Raw genomic sequence first — 20,403 nt, 5'->3', positions numbered from 1 at the left:
GTTGCAGGTAGGCCTTCTGTCACACCTCAGATCGCCCCTTCCCACTTTGTTCCCGAGCATATTAAAAAGGATATCCTGGCGGGCAAGGATGTGAACCTCGCATCCATCCTTATTGCCTCCCAGGATATTTCTGAGAATCGGGTCGTCAACTGCGGAGAGGTTTCTGTGGTGTTGAGAGCTAAGGATGCTCGGCTTAATAGAAAACTTTCTATTTCCGAGTTTGTCCTGGCTTTCAGCCTTTACAGGGACGTGGTGTGTTCTGCTCAGCCAGATCGCAGGGAAGAGCTGGACACTTACTTGTACCGGATTACGGACTTGGGGCACAAATACGGTGGCACAGCATTTTACGATTATCATCGTTCTTTTTCAGCTAAAGCCGCGGCCGCTCTGAGTCAGTTTCAGTTCGTGTCTAGCTGGGCGGAGCTGGATATGGAATTGTTTTGCCGGCATTTTGCGGGTCTCAAGGCCCCCCTCTGTGCTACCTGCCAGTCCATTTTTCATTCTACCGACTGGTGTCCCAATCCGGTGCAAGCCCCACAGTCAGCCCCCTCGGCAGGTCCTTCTGGGTCATCTAGGTCTTCCCCGTCTTTGATAAGCTGGGCAGACCCATCGTGTTCCTCGGGGGCAACCAGGTTTGCAATAACTTTAACGCCAAGGGATGTGCCTTCAATTCCTGCCGGGCGCTCCATATTTGTTCCCTTTGTTTTCGGGCCCATCCTCGCTCCTCCTGTCCCAGGAGGGCAGCCAAGGATTCATGACTAGCCGACATTAATTTGGGGTTACTGGCTGCTCTTCTGCGGGACCACCCTGATCGGCTTTTTGTCTCCTTCTTGTTGGATGGGTTCCGAGAGGGTTTCCATACGGGCCTCATTACTCTCCCGCAGGGCTGTTGGACGGGCCCTAACCTGTTATCCGCGGCCAGCGATCCTGAGGCAGTCTCCTCTCTCATCCAACTGGAGGTCGACAAGGGGTTTGTCATCGGTCCCTTCTCAGACATTCCTTTCCAGTCTTGGCGCATCAGTCCCATTGGTCTTGTGACTAAACTTTCATCTAATAAAAAGCGTCTCATTTACGACCTCTCTGCGCCTCATATGTCGGCCATCCCGAGTCTCAATTCTCTCATCCCATCCGAGGAATATTCAATGCAATATTCCTCGGTCGACGAGGCTATTCAGTACATTTTGCTGGCAGGGGCCGGGGCTTGGTTGGCTAAAGTAGATATAGCTGATGCTTTCAAGCAACTTCCTATCCATCCACAGCTTTGGAAGTATTACGGCTTCAAGTGGGCAGATAATTACTATTTCGCCAACCGCCTCACGTTCGGGTCTAAAAGTAGCCCGTGGCTTTTCGACCAACTGGCCAAAGCACTTCACTGGATCCTCATCCATCATGGCGGGTTATCCATGGTCGTGCACTACCTGGATGACTTCCTTATGGTAGAAAGTCCTAGTCAGGTCCCATCCATTCCTCACACTCTTTTGGATATTTTTGCCCGTCTTCAGGTCCCTGTCGCTGCCGCCAAGACGGAGGGTCCGGCCACCAGGGTCACCTTTTTGGGCATAATTCTGGATACAGTTAAGATGGAGGCCAGCCTCCCCAGCGAGAAATTGCACCGGATTCGTTCAGCCATCTCTCAAGCGGTCCGGTCCCACTCTTTGACCAAGGTCGAGTTGCAATCCTTGCTGGGGATGCTTAATTTCGCCACCAGAATCATGCCCCAAGGCAGGACCTTTCTCGCCAGATTATTATGCCTGTTGCCCTCTGCTCCAGAGCAGGATTCTGTCGTCCATCTCGACGGTCATGCCATCGCGGACCTGTGCATGTGGGACAGTTTCCTGTCCAATTGGAATGGCATTTCGCTGTTCGTGCCACAGTGGGGTTCAGCTTCCCCTCTCGTCTTTTCTGATGCCGCGGGGTCGTTCGGGTTCGCTGCCATTTTCAGGTCCCATTGGTTGGCCGCCGGATGGCCGCCAGAATTGGCCTCAGATCCAGCTGCTCTTAAATCCTCTCCCCTCCTGGAGCTATATCCCATCGTGGCGGCAGCCCAGGTTTGGGGCCACCTTTGGTCTAATTCTTCCGTGTCCTTTGTTACGGATAGTCAGACCTTGGTGGACATCGTTAACAAAGGCAGGGCCCAGTCGTTCAAGATCATGGCATTTTTGCGCAAGCTAGTCTGGCTGTCCCTCCGCCACAATTTTCATTTCCGGTGTATACACATATCAGGCGAGCAGAATAAGGCCGCGGACGCTCTTTCCCGCTTTAATTTTCCGGTTTTTTTTCAGGAAGTGCCCGACGCGGATCGGTCAGGAGCGCCCGTGCCCCATTTCAGCACCCTCACCCTGGGCTAGATGTCCTCATTGACGAAGCCAAGGGTCTGGTCAGAAAGTCTCTGTCACGTAATACGGCGAGGAACTACCAGGCCGGTTTGAGGGCGTATGATGACTTCTCCAGAACTCATCCAAGGGGTCATCATACCGAAACTGCTCACATCATGGCCTTTTTAGCCCATTGTCACTACCAACTGGGGCGGTCACACAATACCATTAAACTCTATTTAGCCGGGCTTCAACACCACTTCATGCTGGTTGATCCACACCGCGGGTCCTTTTTCTCGGTTCAGGTCATTAAGGCCACCCTTCGGGGTATTCAGAAGGAGGGTAAGGGGTCCCGTTGCCGTAGGCAACCCGTGTCTAGCGAGTTGTTTAGGGCTCTCTCCTCGTCTTTGGACAGTTGTCCTTTTGGGCCCTCCACTAGTTTGGTCTTGAAAGCAGCCATGTACCTCATTTTTTATGGGTTCCTTAGGCCTGGGGAAGTTTTAGCCGGGCCGAACCGTCAGGGTCACCCGTTGAAACAGCATCTGTCTTGGGGCCGAGGTTGCTACACTCTCCTCCTACCCTCTACCAAAACCAGTCAGACGGGTCCCCCTACCGCTATCAGGTTTTATCCGTCCTCCAACATATGGTGCCCAGTTCAGGTGCTGCACCAATTATTATTACACACCCGGGTCGGTTTGCCAGACAGTCCTCTCCTGCCGCACGCCGGCAAACCCCTTACCGCCACACGGTTCATTTCATGCATCCGTGCTCTTGCCCAAGGCTTAGGATACGACCCCAAAGTTATATCAGGGCATTCCTTCCGCATAGGGGCAGCTTCAGCCGCTTCACGACATCAGGTGCCTGCTCACGTCATTCGGAGCATGGGGCGGTGGCGGTCCTCTTGCTACACCAGGTATATTCCTGATCCTCAATTAGAGATCTCTCGTGCCTTTTGTTCATTGGCTTTGTAAATCATGTAATAAATTGTTGTTACTAATGGTTGCTTTTGCCCCCTTTTCTTGGTGTACCCTCGTCGTGGCTCCCGGCATAATTCAGCCACCTTGCTCAGGGCAGGAGTCTCTGCGTACGCCGACGTCTTCCTAGCCCTGACCATAAATATATATATGTGTAAATAAAAATAAATCCTGCAGTTTTAGCACTGGCCACTATGCCTAATATTAGGTGCAACTTCTTGGTCTGTACAGATCACTTTACTGCACTTATCTCATTATTACAGGCTGTATTAGAATCCCAGCTATCACCTATATATATAGATAACACAGGATCCACTGTTCACAATAACTGATATCACAGCTTATCTACTCCCTCCTGACCTCTGAACAGATCATAGAGCATGCCTACAAAAGAAGTCCCCTTCTGTGTATTGTGTCTATGGTGGCTACTGTAAAGCATATTTCTAAATGCCGTTAAGAACAGCTCAGGCAAGATGGCCATCCCTATTATCATGTTCAGGAAATAGAATTTAAAAAAAATCTGTATTCTGAAAATAAAAACTGATTAAAAGAAGAAATATGTGTTGTTTGGTTTTAACTCTTGAAAACATTTTCGATAATACATTCCCTTTAATTTTATGCTGTTGCTGTTGACTTGGTGCTCTGTATCAGAAAAACTGACCATCAATAAAAATAAATTTAAAAAATGAATTGACGCAAAAAAGTCATATTCAAGGGTGGACATTACCTTTATATTATTCATTGCCCAGTAATGCTTGCGTTTTGTTTTTGTTTGTTTTTTTAATTTAGGAAAGCGGACTAAAGGACAAAGTGAATGTTGTTCTCTTCTCGGACCACGGAATGACCGATATATACTGGATGGACAAAGTGATAGAGCTTGAAAAATATATAAACTTTAATGACATTTTACAAATGAAAGACAGAGGTCCTGTTGTGAGTCTGTGGCCGGCGGTGGGTCAGCACACCAAGGTATATGCCGTTCTATACTTTACATTACCATGGCCTTATTCATATTCTGCTGCAGGGACGTTCTAGATATCTCGGCAGTGGCGTCGCCAGGGGGGGGGCCAGAGGGAGCCACGGCCCCCCCCTACATCATGCTGGGCCCCCCCATGTGCCCCCCCAAACTAAAATGCGCCCCCAGGCACAGGGAGATGAGCGCTTCCATTGCGCTCATCTCCTTACTACTGCCTGTGCCAGCGGCATTCACTTGACTGATCCGAGTTCAGCTCAGCTCAGTCACAGAGAGTCTCTCACCTCACGCTGCTGGCAGCAGGGACTCAGGGAGCCGGAGCCTGAGGGAGGGACGGGGAGGAGCGTAATATGATCTCAGAGTGGAAGCTGGCTTCTGCCAGCCCCTCCCCTCCCCGCCCACCAACCAATCACTGACCAGAGCTGAGGGGACAAGGCAAGCACAGCACACCAGCAGCTCTGACTCCAGTCACACAAGTGCAGGGAGTTTAAAGGGACTCTGTCACCAGTTTCTAACCCCCCCTTTTAAAACTATTGTTCTCTCCATGGTGCCCTTGTCATTACAAAGCTGTTGTTATAAGATAAATCCGCCGTGTAGTTTTGATAAAAATCGCTTTTATCTAACCTGTCAATCTTCTGGATAAGGTGCCCAGGGCGTTTCTGAGGGTCTGAATCTGCCGCTCTCCGCCGCCGCCGTTGGTGCCCAGCTCCTCCCATGATCCTTTCAGCGCCACCTCGATGTAATGAAATCCGCCTCCGGCTCTCCTCAGTGCCCCCTCCTCCTTTTTCAAAGATCCCGCGCGTGCGCACAGGCCTGTGCCTGATGCGCCCGTGCGGACTTTTAGATTCTGCCTCGTTGAGCGAAGTGCGCATGCGCGCGCACGCGCGCGAACATGCGCGAACGCGCGCGAATGCGCACTTCGCTCCACGAGGCAGAATCTAAAAGTCCGCACGGGCGCAGCAGGCACAGGCCTGTGCGCACGCGCGGGATCTTTGAAAAGGAGGAGGGGGCACTGAGGAGAGCCGGAGGCGGATTTCATTACATCGATGTGGCGCTGAAAGGATCATGGGAGGAGCTGGGCACCAACGGCGGCGGCGGAGAGCGGCAGATTCAGACCCTCAGAAACGCCCTGGGCACCTTATCCAGAAGATTGACAGGTTAGATAAAAGCGATTTTTATCAAAACTAGACGGCAGATTTATCTTATAACAACAGCTTTGTAATGACAAGGGCACCATGGAGAGAACAATAGTTTTAAAAGGGGGGGTTAGAAACTGGTGACAGAGTCCCTTTAAGAATAGAAATGAATCGAATGAGTCACAAGTTAAAAGAATCTAAAGATCCGACTTAGTTTGTGACTCATTCGATTCATTGAGTTAAAAGAGCCGTGAGTCAGGCTGTAGAGCAGGTTACATTACACTGAGGCTGAGGCTGCTTTTGTTGCAACAGATAGGAGAAGTGACAGATGACACAAGAGTTTAGATTACAGGTTGAATTAAATTAACCCCTTAGAATCAAATTGGCTTCTCAGGAGATATATATGTTAAAGGCATCTCATTCAGTAGCTATATAACTAAGGGCCCTTTCACACTTGCATTGTCCGGATCCGGCGTGTACTCCACTTGCCGGAGGTACACGCCGGATCCGGAAAAACGCAAGTGTACTGAAAGCATTTGAAGACGGATCCGTCTTCAAAATGCTTTCAGTGTTACTATGGCACCCAGGACGCTATTAAAGTCCTGGTTGCCATAGTAGTAGTGGGGAGCGGGGGAGCAGTATACTTACCGTCCGTGCGGCTCCCGGGGCGCTCCAGAGTGACGTCAGAGCGCCCCAGGCGCATGGATGACGTGTACATGCGATCACGTCATCCATGCGCCTGGGGCGCCCTGACGTCACTCTGGAGTGCCCCGGGAGCCGCACGGACGGTAAGTATGCCGCTCCCCCGCTCCCCGCTACACTTTACCATGGCTGCCAGGACTTTAGCGTCCCGGCAGCCATGGTAACCATTGAGAAAAAGCTAAACGTCGTATCCGGTAATGCGCCGAAATGACGTTTAGCTTAAGGCCGGATCCGGATCAATGCCTTTCAATGGGCATTAATTCCGGATCCGGCCTTGCGGCAAGTGTTCAGGATTTTTGGCCGGAGCAAAAAGTACAGCATGCTGCGGTATTTTCTCCGGCCAAAAAAACGTTCCGTTCCGGAACTGAAGACATCCTGATGCATCCTGAACGGATTTCACTCCATTCAGAATGCATTAGGATAAAACTGATCAGGATTCTTCCGGCATAGAGCCCCGACGACGGAACTCTATGCCGGATCCGGACAACGCAAGTGTGAAATGTATCGTTGTTATAGCTGCCCCCCCTACTTTTGTCCTGGCCCCCAGTATGCCCCCCCCAAAATTTGAAAGCTAGAGACGCCACTGTATCTCGGAGATAAGGTGTAATAGAATCTATAACCACAAACCAAATAAAGACAAGCAGAGGCCCAATATATTTTATTGTATCCGTTTATTTCATTGGCCCATTTGTCGCTTGATAGAAAAAAAACCTCCTTTTTATTGGATTCTACAAATAAAATCACCACATATATCAAGCACAGCAGAAGCCTGTTTGTGCAAATAACTAGTTAAAGTGATTGTTGGCTTTAGTCAATTCCTTTTTGTCAGAAAGTTCCCCAACATTAAGCTGGTCACAGGGGGTGCCGCTGCAGGGATCCATATCAATCATCTAGAACTTGTCTGGGAGCCTGGCAACAAGAGGTGACATGATGCATTGCATACTTCCTGATGAACGCGATGGGTTATCCGTGTAATCCATGGACTTGTAGAAAAATACTTCCACTTCTCCAGCATTTCCATAAAACATATCTTGTTTCTTCAGTTATGATTATACATCTTGTACAAAAGCAAACAGCACCCAACATGTTTTGGACTCCATAGAATAGGCCAGTGATGGCTAGCCTTGGCACTCCAGCTGTGGTAGAACTACAATTCCCAAGATGCCCCCCTTGCTTGGCTACTCTCAGAACTCTGTAGAAATAAATGGAGCATGCTGGGAGTCGTAGTTTCACCGCAGCTGGAGTGCCAACGTTAGCAATCACTGGAATAGGCGATAAGTAGCATAGTAACATATGGGGTCATTTATCAAGCTGGTGTAAAGTAGAACTGCCTTAGTAGCCCATAGCAACCAATCAGATTCCATCTTTTATTTTGGACAGCTCCTTTGGAAAATGATAGGTGGTATCTGATTGGTTTCTATGGGCTACTAAGCCAGTTCTACTTTACACCAGTTAGATAAATGACCAGTATGTCCATCCAGTTCACCATATTATCATGCAAAGTTGATCCAGAGGCAGAAGACCCCATGAGGTAGAAGCCAGTTTTCCTCATTTTAGGTATAGCCGAACACAGGCGCTTGGCTATTTCCGGTAGCCCCATAGAGCTGAATGTAGCAGCACGTATGCATGACTGTCGCTCCATTCAAGTTAGCGAGCACAGGCCCGTGATCAGTAGGAGCATCCGCTAATCACGCATGTGATCAGTGGGCACCTCTGCCAATAACACATATGATCAGTGGGGACCTCTGCCAATAACACATATGATCAGTGGGGACCTCCGCCAATAACACATGTAATCAGTGGGGACCTCCGCCAATAACACATGTAATCAGTGGGGACATCTGCCAATAACACATGTGATCAGTGGGGACCTCCGCCAATAACCCATGTAATCAGTGGGCACCTCTGCCAATAACACATGTAATCAGTGGGGACCTCCGCCAATAACCCATGTAATCAGTGGGCACCTCTGCCAATAACACATGTAATCAGTGGGGACCTCCGCCAATAACACATGTAATCAGTGGGCACCTCTGCCAATAACACATGTAATCAGTGGGGACCTCTGCCAATAACACATGTAATCAGTGGGGACCTCTGCCAATAACACATATGATCAGTGGGGACCTCCGCCAATAACACATGTAATCAGTGGGGACCTCCGCCAATAACACATGTAATCAGTGGGGACCTCTGCCAATAACACATATGATCAGTGGGGACCTCCGCCAATAACACATGTAATCAGTGGGGACCTCCGCCAATAACACATGTAATCAGTGGGGACCTCCGCCAATAACACATGTAATCAGTGGGGACATCTGCCAATAACACATGTGATCAGTGGGGACCTCCGCCAATAACCCATGTAATCAGTGGGCACCTCTGCCAATAACACATGTAATCAGTGGGGACCTCCGCCAATAACACATGTAATCAGTGGGCACCTCTGCCAATAACACATGTAATCAGTGGGGACCTCTGCCAATAACACATGTAATCAGTGGGGACCTCTGCCAATAACACATATGATCAGTGGGGACCTCCGCCAATAACACATATGATCAGTGGGGACCTCTGCCAATAACACATATGATCAGTGGGGACCTCCGCCAATAACACATGTAATCAGTGGGGACCTCTGCCAATAACACATATGATCGGTGGGGACCTCCGCCAATAACACATGTAATCAGTGGGGACCTCTGCCAATAACACATATGATCAGTGGGGACCTCCGCCAATAACACATGTAATCAGTGGGGACCTCTGCCAATAACACATATGATCAGTGGGGACCTCTTCCAATAACACAAGTAATCAGTGGGGACCTCCGCCAATAACACATATGATCAGTGGGGACCTCTGCCAATAACACATATGATCAGTGGGGACCTCCGCCAATAACACATGTAATCAGTGGGGACCTCTGCCAATAACACATATGATCAGTGGGGACCTCTTCCAATAACACAAGTAATCAGTGGGGACCTCTGCCAATAACACATATGATCAGTGGGGACCTCCGCCAATAACACATGTAATCAGTGGGGACCTCTGCCAATAACACATATGATCAGTGGGGACCTCTTCCAATAACACAAGTAATCAGTGGGGACCTCCGCCAATAACACATATGATCAGTGGGGACCTCTGCCAATAACACATATGATCAGTGGGGACCTCCGCCAATAACACATGTAATCAGTGGGGACCTCTGCCAATAACACATATGATCAGTGGGGACCTCCGCCAATAACACATGTAATCAGTGGGGACCTCTGCCAATAACACATATGATCAGTGGGGACCTCCGCCAATAACACATGTAATCAGTGGGGACCTCTGCCAATAACACATATGATCAGTGGGGACCTCTTCCAATAACACAAGTAATCAGTGGGGACCTCCGCCAATAACACATGTAATCAGTGGGGACCTCCGCCAATAACACATATGATCAGTGGGGACCTCTTTCAATAATACACGTATCCCCTACTTTGTGCATAGAGGATAAGTGTCTTATTGGGACAATCCCTTTACATTATTGATTCTAAAGTAGGGCAACCCCCCCAGATTTAACTGTTTGTAGTTTGTTATATTGCCCAATTATTTCATATGACACGATGCAGTGTCTTCCACCAATCTCTTGTGACGTTTGACAGGTGTACAACCAGTTGAAAGATGTACAACATATGACTGTCTATGAGAAGGACCAAATTCCAGATCGATTTCATTACAAGAATGGAAAATTTGTGCCTCCGCTAACTCTGGTAGCTGAACAGGGCTGGTTCATAGCTCAGGTAGGCATGTATCATGCGATTCGAGTTTTCAGTGGTATGTTTTGTAGGTACTAACCAGTTTTGGTTTATTTAGAGTAAAGAGAAACTTCCCTTTTGGAATAACGGCTCCGTGCCTAATCAAGGTTGGCAGCATGGGTGGCATGGATATGACAATGAGTTGATGGACATGAGGGGATTCTTTTTGGCATCTGGCCCAGGTACAGTAAAAATTAAATAGATGATATTTTTTTATGATGATACTTCCAATTATCTGATTACACAACATAAATGTGTTGTACACATGGAAATCTACAGATGGTACTTTTGCATAGCTCTCTTTCAATAGTGCCACATTTTTTTTCTTTTGCTTTACATTTTGATAAATACCTTTTTTGAATTTTATGAATTTATTGCAGTCCCACAAAAAACATTACTGTACCATGGGATACACCGTAGGCCACCATAGATCATGGAAATGGGGTCCCTTGTCCCCCTGTTTAAATTCAGTGCTGATTGCACCTTTAAAGTCTTCAAAGTCTATGGGAATGACAAAGATAGCCAAATAAAGTTCTTGGTTATCTCTGTCAGTCTTATAGACTTGAATAGAGTGGCACGGCGCACATGTGGCAACAAGAACACGGGGCCCCATTTTCAGCTCCCATAATCAGCTTGGAATCCAGCAATTGTAGAGTTATCACCTGTTCTGTGGCTTGATGATAAAGGTTTTTCATTGGCCAACCCCTTTAAGCACTTCTTCTTCATTCAGCAGCCTGTCATTAGGGTTGAAGTGGGCCAGAGATGTAGCTTGGGGTGAGGGCTGGACAACCATACTGTATGCCCTGGGTGTTGGGTTGCAGGGGATACCAACAAGACACAGAGCCTTGGTGCGGGTATTTAGATATCAGACTGGTGCAGCAAACTAAATCCTTACCCCTAGTGAAAGAAAGCCTACTTACCATTCTAGTGGAGCCTTTGCGTGTTTCACAGTGGCTAATGCTAAATAACTGTTTGTCATCAATTTCAAGAACAGAGCTGTAGAAATGAATGGAGGAAATGTGGGCATACAAGCAGTGGTGTAACTAGAGTGTTATGGGCCCCAGTGCAAACTTTGATCAGGACCCCCCCACCAATTTTTACAAAGAGGTGGCAGATTTTCTTTACACTAAGGGCTCTTTCACACTAGCGGATGCCGGGCAGGTAATCCGCTGCGTGAAAGAGAGCCAAGCTCCGTTCCGGACAGCTGAGAGACGGAGCATTAACATGATTGATAATGGTCTTTGCCTCTCTGTGATCTTTTTACTACAAAATCACAGTGAGATAAAGTTGTCACCGTGATTTTGTAGTAAAAAGATCACAGAGAGGCAAAGACCATTATCTATCATGTTAATACTCCGCTTCTCTGCTGTCCGGAACAGGACTTGACACTCTTTCATGCAGCGGATTACCCGCACAGGATACGCTCATGTTGAAGAACCCTAAGCCCAATGCATGGCTACACTCACCCAGTCCTAATAAAATCTGGCCCTACCTCATCCAGGGTGTCGCTGGCGTCGGCGTGATGTCCACTGGATCCAGAACAAGGTCCCTGTGGTCATAGAGAAAAAAAGAATAATCAGATAAGGAAGGGATGGTGACTGCCCCTGTGAAATCACCAGCAGGGGGCTCTGTGCTGGCCTGTAAGACTGAGCCATGCCAATGTATAGCAGGGTAATCTAGGACATTTCCCATAAGTGCCACTACACAGTACTAATGCCCACCTTGTGGCCCCTCACAGTAATTAAGCCCACTTTGTGGTCCCTTCAAAATAGTTATGTCCTCCTTGTGGCCCCTCACAGCAGTTATGCCCACCTTTGTTCCTGTCACAGTAGTTATGCCTACTTTTGTGCCCTCTCACTGTAGTTATGCCCAGATATGTACCTCCTCACAGTAGTTATGCCAGATTATGTGCCCCTCACAGTAGTTATAGCCATATATGTGCCCCCTCACAGTATTTATGCCACTTATGTGCCCCCTCACAGTGGTTATAGCCAGATATGTGCCCCCTTACAGTAGTTATGCCATATATGTGTCCCCTCACAGTGGTTATGGCCAGATATGTGCCCCCTTACAGTAGTTATGACAGATATGTGTCCCCTCACAGCAGTTATGCCAGATATGTGTCCCCTCACAGCAGTTATGCCAGATATGTGCCTCCTCACAGCAGTTATGCCAGATATGCGCCCCCTCACAGCAGTTATGCCAGATATGCGCCCCTCACAGTGGTTATGCCAGATATGCGCCCCTCACAGTGGTTATGCCAGAAATGTGCCCCCTCACAGTGGTTATGGCCAGCTATATGCCTCCCTCACAGTAGTTATGCCAGACATGTGCCCCCTCACAGTAGTTATGCCGGATATGTTCCCCCTCACAGCAGTAATGCCGGATATGCGTCCCTCACAGTGGTTATGCCAGATATGCGCCCCTCACAGTGGTTATGCCAGATATGTGCCCCCTCACAGTGGTTATGGCCAGCTATATGCCTCCCTCACAGTAGTTATGCCAGAGATGTGCCCCCTCACAGTAGTTATGCCGGATATGTTCCCCTCACAGTAGTTATGCCAGATATGTGCCCCCTCACAGTATGCCAGATATGTGCCCCCTTACAGTAGTTATGCCCACAAATGTGCCCCCCTCACAGTAGTTATGCCCACATATGTGCCCCCTTACAGTAGTTATTCCAGATTAGGCTGCCCCCTCAGTAAAAAAGCACACTTTTGTGCCCCCTCACTCTAGTTGTTGCCCCCCTTTTGCCTCCAGTCTGCAGCTTGGAAAAAATGGAAAAAAAACAAAACAATACTTACCCTCTTCCCTGATGACGCGCTCCCACACTCACATTGGGCTGCTGGCTGTGCTGAAGGCTGATTCCTGGGCTTTCAGCTCTCCTCCTACAGCTAGCAGCACGATGTGCGGATGTGCGGCCAGCAGGGGGAGCACCTGAGCTCAGAAGAACAGTGAAGCAGGGAGCGGAGAGGTCTCCCTGATTCACTCTGAAAACGAACAGGCCGACAGTGACAAGAACTGCTGGGTGAGTGCGCCCCCCCCTTCCTTGCCTCTGCGCTCCCCCTGCCTCCTGCACCCCCTCATGTTTGAAGAGCGCTCTGACGGGGCCCGGCATTCTCACTGTACTTCATGCCGGGACCCGTCAGTGCGCTCCCATTACATGGAAGTGCAGCGGGACCCCTTCCCCTGCCAGGCCCAGTCGCAATCACAGTCACACCCGCACCCTCTGCGACCGCGATCGTTACACCCCTGCATATAAGCTCAGAGGCCATGACCCATACCAAATGTTGCCCACACATGAATTAGGAAACTTCCTGTGATCCTGCCAGGTAGCTAATTACAGTTGGGTGCTAAATATAACCTGTATTATCTCAATTGTAGATCTGGGTGTGGAAAAAGAAATGATTCATGATCTGTTTGCCAGAAATTTGTCCTGAGCATGGCATTAGTAATAATACCACAGAGAGAGATTTGAGTACATGTCAAAATATATCACTGTATAAAGGACTACAAAGCCATGTCTAAGGCACTGGGACTTCATCCAAGTCAATTCAACTGAGATTTGCAATACTTGCACCTGTGAACATTTTAGGGCAGGGTTTCCGCCTTCAAACACAATGATTTTTCTTTTGTTTCACATTCAAATGACTGCAAGCAGAGATCATATGTTCATTATACAAGTTCATTAATCTTTAGTGTATACTTGGTAGGTGAAAACACATGTTAGACATGTGGGAGACGTGGGCCTATTACATTAGACATTACTAAAGTGGTTAACCATTTAATCTTTCTTTTAGATTTTAAAGAGAACTTCAGAGCTGCACCAATCCGATCAGTCGACGTTTACAACATAATGTGCAACGTTCTTGGTATGGAGCCCCAGCCTAACAATGGATCATGGTCCAGGGTGGAATGCATGTTAAGAAGTGGAGCACATCCTGGTATCCTGGACTCAATCCCAGTGATCTCCATTCTCTTCACACTTGTAGCACAATGGATTTAGTAATTTTTTTTCTAGGATTAATGATTTTATAAGATTTAAAATATTAAATTTTTCAGTATAGTTTTACAATAACCTTGCCAAATGTATGATGATTTTCTGTACCCGCTTGTTCTGTCTGTCGCATACAAAAACAACCTTATATAACTGACATTATTGACCTACTGTATGTAAATTAGTTTGTTGCTTTCCAAAAAGAGAAGAAATCTGATGCCACCAGAAGGTACAGTAGCTGTCTTACAAGTCGAACACTGACTCATAGGATAGTTATCTTCCATCTGGTGACATCAGAGGTTCAGCTTTCTTTTTGGAAATCCGCAAGCTAATTTGAGCACTTTTCTCCCCAGAGAGCACTGCATGGCCTATAAGACTTCTTGGGGGGATTTATGAAAACTGGTGTAAAGGAAAACTGGTTTCATTGCCTATAGCAACCAGAGTTCACCTAGAAAGATGGAATCTGATTGGTTGCTTTGTGCAACTAAGCCAGTTTTCCTTTACACCAGTTTTGATCAATCTCCCTCCTTATACCTTCTAGACACTCTCCACAAGGAGACTTAGTACTTAATGGCCTATTGCAGGTAATCTCCAGCACTTCAGTTGTTCTGAAACTACATCTCCCAGAATCCTCCTTTCACTTCTAGGGGAGTTACAAGAATAGCTGAGTAAGTATGCATGCTGGAAGTTGTAGTTTCACAGCAGCTAGAGTGCCAAAGGTTGATGATCCCTGCCCTATTGTATGTAATTTCAAGGGGTTGCCACTTTAAAAGAATCCAGGCTGAATGGCCATGCAAGTCCATGTACATGAGCTGTGTTATGGCAGTGGGTGTGAAACTACTGTGTCAACCAACCGGTTTGACTTTGGGCTGAACCTAAGGGTGTTATCCTGGCAGCTCCCTGGTTTTCGCTCTAATCCCAGTACAGGGAACAGGACTTATATGCAGGGGAACCACCCAAGTAGTGCCAGTGTGCTTGACAGCTGACCCATGGGGACCAGAGACACCAGTGAGGAGCACTGAAGGATCAGGCAAAACTTGTAGTCAATAACAACCCGAGATTAAGACAGGCAGAAATCATGTGAAAACGTGGAACAGGTCCGAGGTCAGGGCTGGCAGAAGAATCACAACAGTAAACAGGCACAGGTTGAGTCAGGCAGCAGAGGATCTTAGCAAGGAACCAGCCTACTAGAAACCTAATTGCTCCGACAAGGAGTCTGAAAAGCAGCACAACATATATATCATACAATCAGGAGGTTATTAGCATATTGGTAACAGTATAACATCAACACACAGAGCCAAGGAGGGGATTTACCCTTGCAGCATTGCTGACGTGAGGTGAGATTCAATGAAGAGACAGGGTTAGTGGAGTGGTGTCCATGCCCACCTGAAATAGCAGGGCAGCAGAGTGCAGGAGCTGCCGATGTAACAAGCTGCTTATCACAAGCCCTACAGCTGCTCATCACACCTGGTGCATCCATGGAAAATGATTAATCACATGAATTAATCACATTGTGACAAGCAGCTCATGTGAGTTGAAAAGTATGACTGATTACTGTGGCACAGCATGGACTTGTGTGCCTATTCAGGTCACCCCCTTTAAAGAAGTTATTTGCTCTAAATAATCCCTACTTGTTAGAAGGGCCTTTTGGCTTTAAACTGATCACATATATTGTATCCCCCAGCAGTCAGCTGTAATCTGTGGGGAGTCAGTGTTCAACTTCCCTGCAGTGCCACCACAGGAGAAAGGAAGCATTACATAGCAACCACTTAAATCAATGGACTGTCTAGGTAATGTAGGACATGACAGGCCTTCACAGAAAGAAGTGCTCTTTGTAACCAAACTCAACTCTGGGCAAGAGATATGGATCCTGAACAGTGAACCACTCCCATTAACTCAGAATTCCTTAACATAATATATGAAAATGGGTTTCATAGATTGGACAAGGGAAAGAGGGGCCGGTACGTCTCATGAAGGTATCCACTGTCCATATGGTAGATCATGCTTGGGCCCCTCTCACCCATGTGAACCAGAGCAGAGAGCTGCTAATATCAGCAGCTCTTGTGCTGGAGAGCGGAAAGTGGCCACTACAGGAAAATGTCTAGCACAAACCTGTCCCACTTACAGGGGTTGCCTGTGGTGAGACAACACCTTTAACAATCAGTAACTGACCCTATTCAGGGAATTACTTTATTTCTTTATCTTCTGTAGATATATATTATGTCAGTGTTCCTCAACTCCAGTCCTCAGGGCCCATCCACCGGTCATGATTTGAGAATATCCCATAGAATAACTACCTGTGGTAAGGCCTGATGCATGGACACTAATTATATCACCTGCTCATTGATAAGGAAATCCTAAAAAAATGACCGGCAGGTGGTCCCTGAGGACTGGAGTTGAGGAACACTGTCTTATGTTGTCCACATGTTTGTCATTGTAGTAAGTAATCACTTGATACTCAGTTGTGGTCAACATTATTGGCACCAATATCTTCAGAAATAATAATTCAGAATGTACTAATTTTGTATCATTAAAATATTTTAATAGTATCTCAAAATACATTTAACAAAAAGTTGACCTGTCAACATACATGCAGTCATTAAAAAGAAATAAAGCATAAACATGGTATCTGACTTGGTTTCTTATCCAGCATATTTCAGATCCAAAGATTTTTAGGAGTCATTCCTGGTCAGTATATAACAGTCCACTTTATCTTCTTAATCATTCTTGTGTATTTTTGGATGTCTGCTTTGCATCATTACCCTTCTGTAAGGCTACTTTCACACTTGCGGCAGTGTGATCCGGCAGGCAGTTCCGTCATCGGAACTGCCCGCCGGATCCACTGATTTGGATGTGACTGAAAGCATTTGTGAGACGGATCCAGATGCGGATCCATCTCACAATTGCATTGCAAGAACAGATCCATCCACCGTCTTGTATTTTTTTCACATCTTTACCGGTCTGCGCATGCGCAGGCCGGAAGGACGGATCCGGTATTCTGGATCTAATACATTCCTATGGGGAAAAATGCCGGATCCAGCATTCAGGCAAGTCTTCAGTTTTTTTGACCAGAGATAAAACCGTAGCATGCTACAGTTTTATCTTTTGCCTGATCAGTCAAAACGACTGAACTGAAGACATCCTGAATGGATTACTCTCCGTTCAGAATGCATGGGGATATGCCTGATCAGTTCTTTTCCGGTATAGAGCCCATGTGACGGAACTCTATGCCGGAAAAGAAAAACGCTAGTGTGAAAGTACCCTAAGACTTATTTTGACTCAAACCTAGTTTTCTTACACTTGGGAGCACATTCACTTTAATTTTGATAATCCTTTGATTTCATTGTTCCTGTAACAGCCCACCAGTCCTAGAGGCAGCAAAGCAGTCCCATAACATTATGGATCCTCTACCATATTTCACTGTATGTAGGGTATACTTTTCTTTATAGGTTTTATTTTGTCATCTATAAACATAACACTGGACTACATAGCCAAAGAGCTCTAGATTGGTTTCATCTGTCCATCCAACATTTTCCCAGAATTGTGTTTTGTCTATGCAACATTTGCTAAGGTTCAATCACTCTTTTTATGCCTTTCTTCAAGCAGTGGGGTCCTCTGTCTTCAACCATAGAGTCCTATTTTGCTCAGCATGTGTGCAGCATATGGTATGGGTTGGAACCATCACTCCAGACGTCTCCAGCTCTGCTCAAATTGTTTTGGGTGTTGCATGTGGTTTCTTTGGTGCATTTCGAACCAACTTTCATAGGATTCTGAGTATATCAAAAAGGAACTGGGCACTCTCAGGATATCTGAACCATACGGACATTTATTAACACATATTAAAATATAAAGTAAAATGGCGCAATATATATCTCGCTACTGAGGAAGGAGTGACCGGATACCCCGAAACGCGTCTAGCTAGGACAGAACCCCCAAGTCTGTGACCACTTGAGAAGCTTGAATATCTTGCCGGATTCACACAGAGATATCGTCCGCCGCGCGAATGGTAGTTTTGAAAAATACTGTGCAAGACCTGAAATCGTAGTGAAGGTCTGGCTGCACGTGCCAAACATTTGCCAGCGTGGGAAGTCAGGACGAACACCACTCGTAGAATATTGGTCTCTACACACACACACAGGACCACCTTGCAGAGCGACTTTGTGATGCGAAAAAGTGATGCGGTAAGACCATTCAAACTTTTTCCGGCAGAATTTTCATAAAACTTGCAGTGGAAAATATTCCAGTGGGACGTCGCTGGTATTTGTATATAGCGGGACGCTGCTACTTCTTGCTGGTGCATACTATATTATTGTGGGACATAGGAACATTCGATTTTATATTTACCAATATATTGTATTGGGCATATTTCTAGACATTGCCAATATTGCTGCTACTGTTTATCTTCGAAACTATTTCACATTGGAATTTATTAACATGATCCACTATAATTGATGCCAGTCCAACAGACTGTGTTATCGACCTTTAATTTATTATTTTACGTACATTAGTCCATTTTATGCTGATTATTGTATTTATTTGATTGATTACTGCTTCACGGTACAACTATTAGTCTATACATTAGGTGCGCCATTTTACATCTTAGGTTGTATATATGCCACTATTTAATGATTAATTGTTATTGATTTATTTATTGCGCCATTGTACTATTTTAATATGTGTTAATACATTTCCGTATGGTTCAGATATCCTGTGAGTGCCCAGTTCCTTTTTTATATACTCAGTTTCTATTTCGGAGGGGACAGGGTGAGTCCGCTTTACTGAGTGCACCTGTACTGGTTATTAGTTACTCCTGTGCGCCACATTAACTACTTGTATTTCATAGGATTCTGCCATCAGTGTTCCTCTTTTCACCATGTACTGTAAGGTTCTTGATTGTTTCAGGAGTAGCAAACTGCTTGATAAAATTTCAAACTGTTGAAGCCAGGACGTCAAGGTCTTTGGAAACAGTCTTACACCCTTTAGACCACTTGTGCATGGTGATAATAGCATTTCAGACTAGGGGTGCACCTATTCTCACTGCTGCCTGATGTGAACAATGAAATTATGCCTCCCTATTCCCCCATACAACAGGATACCTCAGGGCATATTCACAAGCAAAAAAATTCACATGGATTACACTGTTTTCAAAGGGAACAGCTGGGAAATTTTCACAGAAAGCACAGTCAGGTAGTCACTAGTCTTGAGTGAAGTGAAGCATTTGAAGGAGAATTTGGTTCAAAGTCTAAACAAATCCGAATTTCCTCACGCTTCATGTTTAACTAGAATGGTGGCTGCACGTGTTACAAAGTAAAAGTATAGAGGAGACAAGCCAGGGAACGCAACATCATCCATAATGCCATGCAGCCAGCCAATCCGCAGGTAGCCATCCCTGTGATGTCACAGCCCTATAAAACCCTCCTCCATAAGGCTACATACGGTCAAATGTACAGTCAGGTCCATAAATAATCAGACATCATCACAATTCTAACATTTTTGTCTCTATACACAACCACAATGGATTTGAAATGAAATGAACAAGATGTGCTTTAACTGCAGACTGTCAGCTTTAATTTGAGGGTATTTACATCCAAATCAGGTGAACGGTGTAGGAATTACAACAGTTTGCATATGTGCCTCCCACTTGTTAAGGGACAAAAAGTAATGGGACAATTGGCTTCTCAGCTGTTCCATGGCCAGGTGTGTGTTATTCCCTCATTATCCCAATTACAATGAGCAGGTAAAAGGTCCAGAGTTAATTTCAAGCGTGCTATTTGCATTTGGAATCTGTTGCTGTCAACTCTCAAGATGAGATCCAAAGAGATGTCACTATCAGTGAAGCAAGCCATCATTAGGCTGAAAAAAAACAAAACAAACACATCAGAGAGATAGCAAAAACATTAAACATTTGTTTTGAACATTCTTAAAAAGAAGGAAGGCATTGGTGAGCTCAGCAACACCAAAAGACCCGGAAGACCAAGGAAAACAACTGTGGTGGATGACCAAAGAATTATTTCCCTGTTGAAGAAAACACCCTTCACGACAGTTCGCCAGATCAAGAACACTCTCCAGGAGCTAGGTGTATGTGTGTCAAAGTCAACAATCAAGAGAAGACTTCACCAGAGTGAATACAGAGGGTTCACCACAAGCTGTAAACCATTGGTGAGCCTCAAAAACAGGAAGGCCAGATTAGAGTTTGCCAAACTACATCTAAAAAAGCCTTCACAGTTCTGGAACAACATCCTATGGACAGATGAGACCAAGATCAACTTGTACCAGAGTGATGGGAAGAGAAGAGTATGGAGAAGGAAAGGAACTGCTCATGATCCTAAGCATACCACCTCATCAGTGAAGCATGGTGGTGGTAGTGTCATGGCGTGGGCATGTATGGCTGCCAATGGAACTGGTTCTCTTGTATTTATTGATTATGTGACTGTTGACAAAAGCAGCAGGATGAATTCTGAAGTGTTTCGGGCAATATTATCTGCTCA

The 20,403-nt window shown here is 46.2% G+C and overlaps 1 protein-coding gene across 1 annotated transcript in view; it reads left to right on the top strand.

The window, feature by feature from the left end:
* The window catches only part of ENPP6 (ectonucleotide pyrophosphatase/phosphodiesterase 6), an 84,119-nt gene extending 67,578 nt beyond the window's left edge, over positions 1 to 16,541 (top strand). Inside the window, exons 5-8 of the mRNA XM_044297442.1 lie at positions 4,079 to 4,258; positions 9,766 to 9,903; positions 9,977 to 10,100; positions 13,719 to 16,541. Coding sequence (XP_044153377.1) covers positions 4,079 to 4,258; positions 9,766 to 9,903; positions 9,977 to 10,100; positions 13,719 to 13,924 — 648 coding nt within the window. The 3' untranslated portion in view covers positions 13,925 to 16,541. The remainder of the gene's footprint in view (positions 1 to 4,078; positions 4,259 to 9,765; positions 9,904 to 9,976; positions 10,101 to 13,718) is intronic.
* Positions 16,542 to 20,403: the final 3,862 nt, after the last annotated feature.

This window comes from Bufo gargarizans, chromosome 1, assembly GCF_014858855.1.
Source record: "Bufo gargarizans isolate SCDJY-AF-19 chromosome 1, ASM1485885v1, whole genome shotgun sequence".
NCBI classification, from domain to species: Eukaryota; Metazoa; Chordata; class Amphibia; order Anura; family Bufonidae; genus Bufo; species Bufo gargarizans.
Note: the sequence above shows the minus strand (reverse complement) of the source record. Positions and strands in the feature narration are given on the sequence as shown.